At 33.4% G+C, this 13023-nt stretch overlaps 1 protein-coding gene across 1 annotated transcript in view; it reads left to right on the top strand.

The window, feature by feature from the left end:
- Positions 1-13023, top strand: part of LOC149080053 (protein scribble homolog) — an 87560-nt gene that overhangs the window by 52701 nt on the left and 21836 nt on the right. The window contains exons 19-21 of the mRNA XM_089238998.1: positions 4414-5028; positions 6282-6392; positions 11074-11136. Coding sequence (XP_089095124.1) covers positions 4414-5028; positions 6282-6392; positions 11074-11136 — 789 coding nt within the window. The remainder of the gene's footprint in view (positions 1-4413; positions 5029-6281; positions 6393-11073; positions 11137-13023) is intronic.

The raw sequence follows: 13023 nt of genomic DNA, 5'->3' as shown, positions 1-13023 counted from the left end.
TAGATCCTCAGAACTAGTAAGAACTAAATCCAAAATAGCAGTACCCCTAGCGGCTTCTGATACATGCTGATACAAAAATTTTTCGAGCACCAACTTAAGAAAGTCTTTCATACTGATTTCCAGATGAAAGGTTCTCCCAATCAATACCCGGGTAATTGAAATCCCCTAGTATGAGAACCCTCTTTCGCTTACACATGTAGGAAATTTCATCATGCATTTTGGCGATGTAGTTTTGATCCCTATTCGGTGGATTGTAACAAACCCCAACAATAAGCTTATGACGTCTTTTGTTCTCAAGTTCAACCCATATGGTTTCAATATCACTTCTCTGCACGTTACACTCTCTAGCCGTCAAACATGATTTCACGTATATCAACACTCCACCCCCTTTCCTATCAGATCTATTTCTCAAAAAAGTATCGTATCCGGAGATGTGTAAGAAAGATTCATCCCCATCGTTTGCCCAAGATTCTGTAATGGCTATAAGATCCAAGTCCTCCACAACTATCATAGTTTCTAAAAAATCTTTCTTGTTACCCAAGCTCCTGGCATTTATTAACACACATTTTAATTTGCCCGGTGGTTTGTTGTCAATCGAGAAGCCATCCAAGTCAGAGATGGGTAATTCCCTGTCAGTACTGTTGTGATTATCATTAACTAACCCGCATTCCCGACTACGTGGTCTGGGAGTAAAAAACCTGACCTAAGACTATCGTAAACCTCCCAGACCCCTCTCTTATTTAGATGGATCCCATCCGAACGAAGCCACCTATCGGTAAATGCGGGAAGCTCCAAGAACGTGACCCCAAGTGAGGAGCAAATGTCCTTCAGGCCTATATTGAACTGGTGGATCCTACTCCTATATCCCCTACTACCCCTTGGCAGCACTGGAATCACTGCCACATCTGAACCCCCCTCCCTAGCGGATAATAGTAAATCCCGATATTCTGACAGAGACTCACTAATATTCGCTCCTACCTGATTTGTTCCCACCCACAGAATCACCCGCAAGGGCAACTTTCGACGATGAAAAACGTCTCGAACGTTGCCAATCTTCCCCCCAGGAAGACAACAGCGCTCGAAACCCCGAAAATCCCTACACACTCGGTTCCCAAGTTCCCTAACCATAGAATCGCCGATGATTAAACCCCTATCACTATCCCCCTCTACCTCATCCACGACCACCCATTCGCCCTCTAAAATGTCGTTGTTCGTGGAGATTGCTTCTTCATCAACAGGTGGCTCGACGACCAGAGGGTCCGTTATAACCGGGCCCTCTAGCACCCTAACTTTTTCCCGTAAAGCTTCGACCTCGAGTTCCAGCCTTTTTCTATCCAAGCACCCTTTACAATTGAAACTATCAGCTACTATACCCCTAGACCAGGGAAACCTCCCGTCGCAAGCTCTACACAACACTAGTCGAGGTCGAGGCATACTAACACTATTGCTAAAGCTAGATAAAACCTAAACTAGAATTAAAAATTAAATTGAAATAAATGAAAGACTTTGTGAATGATCCTAAGTCGTCATGTTACAGATAGATTTGTGCTTCACTAACGTAAATATAGATAAATGTAGTGTGAGATTGATTACCACATCAGTGATCACCTTCCAATTTTCACTTTGATTCCCACTAAAAGTTGTAAACAAATGTATAATAACTCATACTTCTACCGTAAATTCAATCCTGATTTAATTTCTAGCTTTAGAGATAAAGTAAGCTCTGTTATGTTATGTTGATTGGATAAATACTGTTGACTTTAGTGACCCAGAAACTGCTTATAAATACGTTTAGTGCTAAACTTGGTAGTATTCATAACGATTGTTTTCCGCTGATACAGCTCACAATAAATGGAAAAAACCATGGATGAATTGGCACATATACAAGGCAATTGGAAAGAAAAAAACAAACTTTTCAGTCATTTCATTAGAACGCGCAGTATGGAAGATTTTAGGGATTTCTGCAAATTTAGAAATAAGCTGAATATTGAAATAAAATGGGCTAAATGTAACTTTTTTTTTCAGCTTATGAGCATAATAACAATACAACAGTTTGTACTAGTGTTAAAATTTTGACAGGTAAACTCACCCAAACAGCACCTATTACCTCTATTTCAATCAACAACAAGAGATAGCTTATGGTTTTAAAAGTTTCTTTACTGATTCTAATCAATTTTTAAACTCTAATTCAGCTTAAAACGGTGTACATATCTCGAATTCCAATAGCCATAGTAATCTCCAATGATCAGTACTCAAGAATTTGTGCAAGCATCCAAGATGGTGAGGTACGACACAGGCCTGGGATCTGATGGCTCGATGCCAAAAGCCATAAAATGTGTGATTGATGTTCTCTTAACCATTTTAATTGAAATTTTCAATTGCTGCATCACTAATTCAGTTTTTCCCAAGGTGCTCAAGCTTGCCAAAGTTACTCCAATCTATAAGAATAAAGGTAGTTCTTCAGTTATGAGTAACTATACACCAGTATGCAATTTTCTAATTTTCGCTAAAAGTTTTGAAAAAATCATTGCTCTACGACTTAATAATTTATTGGAAAAATTTAATCTAATCCATCACAACCAAAATGGATTGTGTGCATAGATTGACTGAAACTGTCATTCATGGGCTTCTAGATGTTCAAAAAAATCTTTGCAATCGTCAATTTACCTTAGGGGTGTTTGTCAATCTGTCCAAGACATTTGATACAGTTCTGCCGGGTAGTCTGTTAGAAAAACTATATAATTGTGTGGCATACGTGGACCTGCCCTTAATTTACTGAAGTCGTACCTCAGTGATTGCGAATAATATGCATCTATTCAGAGCATCTCCTCAAGCTGCCTCCCTGTTAAAATTGGTGCACCACAGGGCTTTATTTTGGGACAGTTACTTTTTATTTTTTATGTTAATGATGTTTTTAAGGTGAATAATTCTGTCAAAGTTCACATGTATGCTGATGACACGACTTCTTTTCCAAAATTATGATATTGATACTCTTCGCAGAAACGTTCAACTTATTCTCCCATCATATATCTCATTGTTCCAAAATCATAATTTAAAATTTAATCCCTCTAAAATCCAGTGCATGCTGTTTTATGCTGGACCACATATTATAAATTTTGAAGGCATTGTCACTGACTCATACTCTCTCAATCACTAACTCTATTAAATTTCTTGGAATCACCTTGCAACATAATCTAAGCTGGACAATGCATATACATAACCTCTGCATTAATTTCAGAAAATATCTGGAGTTTTTTATTGTAACAAAAATTATATGAACAAAAAAGTTTTTTCAATGCTTTATCATCACATGTTCAATCTCACATTAATTGTGTATCTGTGTGGGGTAATCCTAATGGCAGTTGCTTTGATCATTTTCGTAGAATCCAGAGCCGATTCATGAAACTCTATTCAGAAATGGGATCATGATCTCATAATCAAAAGAATCGCCCAAACACAAATGAAACTAATCTTCTTGTCATGGATAGCCTTGAAGATATGTATAATAATTTTTTAACGAATTAAAATGAATAGATATCACATCATCATATGCAACAACTCACAACATAACTACGCCACAAGGAATCATAACATACTCATACCACTCCAAATCAAAACCGAATATATGAGATGCAGTCTAAATTTTTTTGGTCCGATGATGTGGAACAAACTCCCCAGCAGTCTCAGAAATCTTAATAGCTTTTCAATTTTCAGGAAACATTTAAAAACATGGTTACTCAATGGAAACGCTTTTACAAATTAATATAGATATCGCAAAACATGTTCAATATCTATTTTGGATCTTCTAATAATTTTTTCTTTTTTTTTTTCCTTGTTTGGAATGAAGTCATGTATAATGCTGGAAATTGAGAAAAAATCTAGCCTTTCTCTCTTTTGGCTAAATTTATTTGTAACATTTTAAGATCTCTTAATCCTGGAGTTCATTGTTGCCAAACATGACAGTGGGAACCAGTCAGGCATATAATTGCCCTTGTTTACCTCTGCCAGCTCAATGACACTCGCATAAAAAATAATCATGATCAAGTTTCTTTTTTTATTCATTAGCATTGGTTTATGTGAATTTCCCGCTCACCTCCATGAATCTGACAGTTTTTGTCTTTGCTTAATTAATTGATGATTTTGTCGATATTGTATGTATAAAATGAATGCTGAGTATTAATCCCTGGGTTTTTTTTTGTTTTGTATTCATCTGTGTTGTTGTGCAAATAAATCTATCTGTAATTTCATTTTGGAATTTAATTCTAAATTTAACTTGAAATCAAATTCCAAATTACACAGTATTGTGTGCTTATAATTGATTGTCTAATTTCTTTATAATTAATCACATTAAATTTTTTTATGAGTGTTAGTTTTCATTATGTTCAATGAAGTTTTTTTTCTCTTTATTGTTAGTGCAATGGCATTGACAGTCCACTTCAAAAAGATGATGCAGAATCTGCATATTTGGTTCTGAAACCATATGAAAAAGAAAGAATCAAAACTGTAGATGTTCTGGATAGAAGATCTTCACATATTTTGCAGTCACTTGAGAACCATTCATCAGCTGTTGCGAGGGACACTAATCATAAGGGTGCTGATATCAAAGTGTCTGACATCAATGTTTGTGGGCTTCCATTAGCACCAAATTCAAAATCTATTTCTCATGAGGGAGTTCATTCTAATGTGCATCTGTCAAATCCTATGTCTTCTTTTGAACCTGAAATGACTTCAACACCTCTTAGCTTGTCTAGATCATCAAGTAAAAATATACCTGATCTCATCCAGCCAACAACTCTCACCACACTTGTTCGCTCTGCATCATGTGATACACCTGATCATTATGAAGGACCAGTAGTGACTGTTACTGTTCAAAATCCTAAGCCTTATGTTCCACTCAAACCAGAGTTTCCTCCTCCACCAAAAACTTCTAGTGAAGTTGTTGAGTATCTTACAACATCCTCTTATACTGAAACTACAACGAAACGGCTCACTACAAACAATGGTCTCAAAGTGAAACCATTAGTGGAAGTAAGGATTTTTTTTTTCTTTATGTATGTGTGTATTTTATTTCTTTGAATTTTTAATTTAATTTTAGATAAAGTATAAAACTTTTTTTTCAATATCATTCACTGTATTGCATTATTTTACTTTTTATTCATATAAATGTGCATTATTTTAGTTTGCTAATTTTTCACTGTGCATGAAGCTACAAATTTTCACATATAGGTTTAACTATATCTAAAGTTTGGAAATCATTTCCAAGAAGTAATAAAATGAACAATATAACAGTTTTACCATTACTGCTGAAAATTACTTGTATAAGAAGTGTTAAAAGCAGGGAATGGGGCCGGGATTATGCTGTAAGAGTTTCATAAAAGTTCTTTTATAAAACTTGAAAATGCAACTAACAAGCTTATCGGTTACATTAAAGCAAAAGCAACCAATAAATTTATTACGATTGAATAATTGACGTTTGTGTCTACCCAAAATTCCAAAACGAACACGGCTATATGCGTTTCGGAACTATATGAAGTTCCTTCATCAGTAGCAGAAACAAAGAAGAAAGAAAAATATTGAAACTCCTTATAGCGGGAGTTACTCGCTGTTGTAGACAAGAGTCAAATTCAAAATGAACCGGCAACAAAAGAGTAGAGTAAGAGGATGGAAAAAAGAAAAATGGTGGAGCCAATCGCAACCGAGAACGTGATAGTGATGCTGATGGAATCTACAAGAGGAATCTCCATCAGCATCACTATCACGTTCTCGGTTGCGATTGGCTCCACCATTTTTATTTTTTCCGTCCTCTTACTCTACTCTTTTGTTGCCGGTTCATTTTGAATTTGACTCTTGTCTACAACAACGAGTAACTGCTGCTATAAGGAGTTTCAATATTTTTCTTTCTTCTTTGTTTCTGCTACTGATGAAGGAACTTCATATAGTTCCGAAACACGTATAGCTGTGTTCGTTTTGGAATTTTGGGTACACGCAAACGTCGCTTATTCAATCGTATTATCAAACCCAAAAGGTAATTCATTTCTCATTTCTATAATAAATTTATTGGTTGCATTTTTCAAGTTTTATAAAAGAACATTCATAAAACTTCTATAGTGTAATACTCGCCTTACAGTATTTTAGTTTATATATTAGTTACTTCATTTTTTTATATATTTTATATTATTTGAAGACATTTTTTCTCATTCTAAAATTCTTCAAAGAAAAATTCAGAGAAATTCAATAGCATTAATAAAATTGGTGATTCCATGTGTCTTTAATGTTTTTAGGAAGTGGTATTAGCAAAAGAAGGTGGTCCTCTTGGGCTTAGTATAATTGGTGGCATTGAACAATCCTGTATTCCATTTGGTAAAGAGAATCCAGGAATATTCATATCAAAGGTGAATAAATTCTTTTTGAAAGAAGCTATTTTTAGCTCAACTCTTATAGCTCTTATCAACTCTCTTTAGCTTTTCTCTTATATTGTCATAGTGTTATCTAATTTTTCATTTTGCATGATTTCCGTTTCCTATTCCTTATTTTGATTCCTTGGGTTGCTTATTTCAATTTCTCTATCAAGCCAAATAGTATAAAAAATTAAAATACAGTAAAACTGATTCTTTCTAAGTATCCAGCATATCTATTATCCAGTTATATATTTTCCTTGATAATAGATTGTATATATCTCTGAACTTTTCTCTTTTTTTCAAATCAGAAAATGAAAATAATATTAATTTGAACCTGAAATGGAATGAGGGAGAAAAATGAAAGCATATTTTTTATTTTTCTTTATTGAATTTTTTTAGCACGTGCAATGAATTCCACCATTCACATATATATATAAAAAAAAATAACCTATAAATTTGCTTATTGGAAAATTTTCTGGCAATCACAGTGATTTCCATAACCAGGGCTCCTACTTGTACTACTTTTCCAACTTTTTGGTATAATATACCAATCGCCCAGCTTTCTCAGTTTTGTTCTACTTTTCCTACGTTTTTTTACCAAATCCTATCAACAAAATTCATGTAATTGATTTTAATTGAGGAGCAAATCATCAATATATTGCCAAATAATGTAGTAGATTGCAATTAATGATTCTGCCAAAGCAGAAATTGTATTGCTTTTAATGTTATTTGGGGGGGGGGTATGTAGTCCATTAGTTTTATTAATTTTTCATTTTTGTTTAGTTTGATGGTTCAACAGGTAGAATTGTCATTAAAACCTACTATATGGACAGAAAAAATAATTTTGTATTTACTACTTCATGGTCTTGGACAGTTAATTCATCATTTAAAATTATGGTGCACATTTTGTAATTTGCACTGTGCTTTTGAAAGAGTGTCATTCTTAAAAATCTTCCATGTCTTCATAATTTGCTGTGTATTGTTGAATAGAGTTGACAGAATGGACTGTGGAAGACTCCAAAAAATAATGTAATTTATATTAGAAGAGACAAAAGAATTATCTCGGGTTGCTAGTACACTGTTTTGGCAAAAAATTGATTTTGATACCGTCATTTCTGTCATTTTGCTTTGGCTTGAGTCAATCGTATAGGACACTGAAATACTGCTATGAATTTTTTTTCAAATGAGAAAAAAAAAATTTTTTTTGAGGACTTTTTTTTTAATTATGCTCTATGATTATGTTGTTTAAGGGGGTACCAGTTGTTAAGGGGGTTTTCCAGAGGTGAGCAAGTATTTGAACTTTGTTTGGACATGGTAAAAAATGTTAGTAAGCTACATTTGGTATTCCAAAGTAAACTAACAGTAATGCTAGAGAGACATGAATCTCCAACTCATTTCACCAGACCATAAACGGCGATTTCAGCACTCCAGCTTTTAAAGATTATCACACTCAAAAACTTTCATATTTCTTAAATACAGTAGCATTTGCATCTGCAGACATTGGTTGATGCTAATGAAGTTATCTAAGAACTGGTAAAACGGCAACTGCAGCTAGAAGAAAAAAAGCTAGTGTGTGAAAATAGTAATGGAATCAGCGCTTCTTAGAGCCAAAACAAAAAGAAGTAAATTTTTTATATTGATTGTAACTTTTTAATTAAGGCTACATGCTATATTCTGGAAAAAATCAGTAAACTACAGAATAACAGAAAGATGACTGAAAGTTAGAGAGACCGAAAGAGACATTTTGTAAATGCCATCTGAATCAAACTTCAAATTATCCAAAACATTACAAAAAAAATTTGAATTAAACAGGTTATTTCAGCATTATATTTAATAGTAAATTCAAGGGAAATTCCTAAAATTTTACTACCTAAAAATTAGAATTAACCAAGCTTGAATTAGCTATGTTCGCCTTCATATCAAAAATCACTAATAATGTGTCTTGAATTTCATATTTTTTAGCCATATTCACGTGCCTTAAGCTTGTCTTCATGAGCCCTTTCTCACATGTCTTATTTAAAAAAAAAAAAAAAAAAGAGTTTTTTTTTGGTTTTTCTATTTGGTTTAAAAAACTTTATTTCTTTTCAATAAAGCAATGCATTTTGGAATTTATCTTCTTTACTTTGTTTTTATAATCTTAAAAATAAAATTGTCTTCATCTTTACTTTTTTGATCTACTACAACATATCAAAGAAAGAGATGTCTTTTTCTTTATTTTGCTTTATCTTTTGTGCTTATATTTTTTCAACAAAATTACTATAAATACATAAAATGTTGATATTATATATCACATATTCAGAGTTGCCAACTGCTAAGGATTGTCCATAATTTCTATGGACAGCTGCAATAAACTATGGAGTTATGGGAGATACTCTCAATACTACAGAAATCTGTTTAAAAAAATCAGGTCCTTGAGTTTCTTTGCAGTGTTTTACTTATTTTTATTTTTTAAATTGCATCTACCTTTACAAACAGCTGGTCTGTTTTGTATGTACATGGAAGACGATCATGATCTTGATGCCTAGACATGCAAAAACTTGTTTCCCATCGAAACTGCCCCACGCTGTGTTAATTTGCATAGTGCATGGTCAAGTTCATGGAACCTGTGTCGAATGAATGCTTCATCATAGATACCGTAAGAGCTCTGATACAAAGAAAACAGGGATGGGAGTCTTGGGTTGCTACACGTCTGTATATACAACCCGCAAGGATGTATGCAGGTTGGGATTGCATTGAATATTCATGAATTCATTAATTATTAAGAGACTTGGTGACCTCAGAAAGTTGCATTGGGGGAGATCATGTGGCCTGAGCCCTCTAGGTTCCAGTGCCAATGGGGTGCTGTATTTAATGAAATTTCAATTGAAACTACTTTACTTACATTTACTAAATTTATCGCTGAAAATATTGATAAATCTAAAAGAAAAAACTATTGCAATATTTCATAAAAAAAGCTTTTGATAGAATAAATCATTATATACTACTAAATAAGTTGTCAAATTATGGAATCAGAGATAATGCTTTTTATTCAACCCATAGAACACAATCAGTCAAAATTCACAATAGCCATAGCACCCCATTTGATATAGTTAAAGGCATTTCTCAGGGCTCTGTTTTGGGACCATTATTATATTTAATATTCATAAATGATTTATGCAAGTTAAACATATGTGGCATTATAATTGCTTTCGCCGATGACACAGTATTATTTTAATCAGCTGATGATTTCCAATCTCTAACTAACTTAATCAATACTGATTTAATTAGAATTCGAAATTGGTTTGTTTCTAATGACCTGCAGATAAACACATCAAAAACTAAGTTTATAAATTTCTCTTCCCAAAATAACATTCATTTAAACCATATTTTCCCAACCTTTTTTTGTCCCATCACCCCCTTCTTCAAAAATTGTTTTCTCCCAACGCAATCTAACCCATAGGATCCTGTATACCCATATTTTCTACCGCCCCAGGGGGCGTTAACACCCATGTTGGGATAACTGATTTAAACCCTAATTTAATGTTTAATCACATCAGAATTATACTATTAGTTCTGATTGTAATTGTTCACGTCTTGAACAAGTTACTACAATTAAATACCTTGGCATATACATTGATCACAATCTTAAATGGAAGATTCTCATGTTAAGTATTTGCAAAAAAGACTACGGCTAGCAACTTATAAATTTTACTATCTCAAACCTTACCATAACCACCAGTCTTTTTTACTAACTCTTTATTCTACTCGCTCCTAATACATGGCCTAACTAGGTTTCTGACTATCTTTCAACCCTTTTCCTTATATTCAATCTCCATAAGAGAATAATTAGAATTATCACAAATGATTTTACTACACCATCAATACAACTTCATCAACATCTCAGAATGCTCTTACATTACGTCAGTTATATTTCTATAAATCCATTCACCTTATTTTCAAAGGTCAGTTCTCACTACCTTTAAATACATCTTGATTTTCAAATAGACTAAATAATTTGTATTCACTTCCATTACCTCATAAAAAACACTTTTGAAGAAACATTTTACTTATCCAAAAATTCTGTAATACATTACCACTCACAATACTAATTTATCATCTTTTTAAAAATGTGTCAAGCAATTCATATTTTCACTTAATGGTATAGAAATTTTTTTTTAATGTTTTTCTGTTGCTCCTATAACTCTTAAATAACACAACATTTGAATTTATTTACATACTGCATCTAGTTGTTTTTTGCTTTTGATTATAATCCAATTTTTTTTTTTTTTTTGATGCAACATATAAAACTGTTTTTAAATTTCACTCTGTTGCCATGAATCGTATATATATATATCCAGTACTATCCATTCAAAATTTTGTTTTCCATACTAATTTTTACCAGAATGGATTTTTTTTTACTACTTGACCCCTTGGCAAATTTTTTTCCCATATTTTTCTCTTTTTTTTTGTACTTGTGTAATGATAATAAATTTGATTTGATTTGAAAAAAACTGAAAAATATTTTAGTGTTTGTTCAAATTATACTATTATTATATTGTCCTGGGGGGCATTCAAAGCTGAACATTCGTCGCTACTGACAATCTTCAAGCCAATGTTGGCATATCTACACATTATATCACCTGTATTCCGGTTTCATTAAATTTAAATTTCATGTTCATGCTCATTTTGTTTTCAGATTGTTCCAACAGGATTGGCATCACGAGCTGGCAAGATCAGGGTAGGAGACCGGTTGCTTGAGGTATGATAGAAATTAATGTCACTTTTTTTTAACATTCTAAATCACCACTCACATGTAAGAGCCGTACCTAGCACCCACCAATGCTTAACGCCAAGAGTATGCCTGGAAGCAGAAAAATAACATAGTCGCCACTCGTGCTACCATATTTATATAGGAATTATCAGGGAATCAGCTTTTGGTAAGTAAGATTTCAGGTTGTACTATGGGTAAATCATCTGATTTAACAAACTTTAATAGAGATAAAGCTGTGATGGTCCTAGGTCTTGGAACGTCCATCTCAGAAACAGTACACCTGGTGGGCTGTTCACGTACCATTGTTGCAAAAAGTTGACAAAGCTGAAGAAACAACAAACGATCATCAAGCCATTAATTATTAATTGATGCAAAATGATAGCAGCAACTCTTACTCGTTGTTTATATCAATTGCTGGTACACTTTTCGTCAATTCACCAGCAGCTACAATAGGTGGTAACCAAGAGCATTTTATGTATCATCGAATGACCTAGAAGCAGATAAGTGTGTTTGTATGATGGTGTGCTAATGTAATGGTTCTTAGGGTGCATATTTTTATTTTAAAAAATTCTTGAATAATTTGCTAAAATATAATTATGCTTATTTCTTGTTAACATGAAATTACTAATAGAATACAGGGAATTTATAAGTAGATTTACATTGCAATATATTCAAACCAATAATTTCTTTCCATATGGTATAATATGGTTATTAGAACCCCTTCTGTAGACAATAAAATGAATTCAGGTTTGAATGTCTTGAAGAGGGCCAAGTTTGTAATATTACCTTCATTTTTATTCATTAATTTTAGAAAGCAAGCAGATTAGTTAGTCTCCAGGATTATGCAGTAATAGTTCATTATAAGGACAGTTCACAATCATAGAGAAAATTTTTGTTATAACGAACTTCTTGTTATAAACAAATTTTAGTTTTCTGCACTGTAGAAACATGTAAATGAGGAAATGGGGGGGGGGAGGAGGGAACAAACTGGATAAATTTACCTTATTTTTTATTTTTATTTTGAGCTACTTTTGCTGGAGTATGTATCTAGAGTTAGCTGCGTATACATACACAATGTTGATTGTGTAATGAAATTTTGAACTTTAAGGAATGCAGCAGTTTCTGCAACTAGAGTATTCATTGCGCTATACAAATACATAGCCACAACAGGCAAAATGCCTAACGAGGTGGCTGATAAAAAGATGCCCATAACAAATATGGATGTTATATATTTCTCAAAAATATAGCAACCTAATTAAAAATGCAATTACAAACAATATATATACATGATAAAATATTATATAATGCCCATAAAGAATACTTATGGTTGTCTTATTCTAATCATGGATAGCTTCTTGATTTACCCCAACATGTTATCATATTTATTTTTATAAATGTGTCAATTGTGTTAGAATTTACAACCCCTGGTGGTAAGTTATTCCATTTCTTAACAACCCTATTAGTGAAAAATTCCCTGCAGCACCATAACCTCGCATTGTCCCTTATCAATCGATACTGGTGTCCCCTTGTAAAAGCAGCCGATTGATGGCATATTAATACTTCATGGCTCATCCTATCCATCCTGTTGAAAATTTTGAACACTTTGATCATATCTCCCCAACATTTCCTGTGTTCTTCCAATGTAAACATATTTAAAAAATGAAGTCTCCCTTCCTAACTCAAGCCCGTGTGACAATAAGGACACGCGTAGCTCTTCTCTGCACCCCTTCAACCAAGTCTATGTCCCTCTGTAGGTATGGTCTCCAAAACCTTACAGCATACTCCAGTCCAGGACGAACTAAGCGTCGAAAAAGCGGAAGAATGACTTTAGGTGGACGCGAGGAGACCGTTTTGAAAGTAAAACCGAGCATGCTA

The sequence above is a fragment of the Pholcus phalangioides genome, unplaced genomic scaffold, assembly GCF_987345545.1.
Source record: "Pholcus phalangioides strain wild (caught in Gottingen) unplaced genomic scaffold, Ppha-v1.0 ptg000011l_1, whole genome shotgun sequence".
NCBI classification, from domain to species: domain Eukaryota; kingdom Metazoa; phylum Arthropoda; class Arachnida; order Araneae; family Pholcidae; genus Pholcus; species Pholcus phalangioides.
Note: the sequence above shows the minus strand (reverse complement) of the source record. Positions and strands in the feature narration are given on the sequence as shown.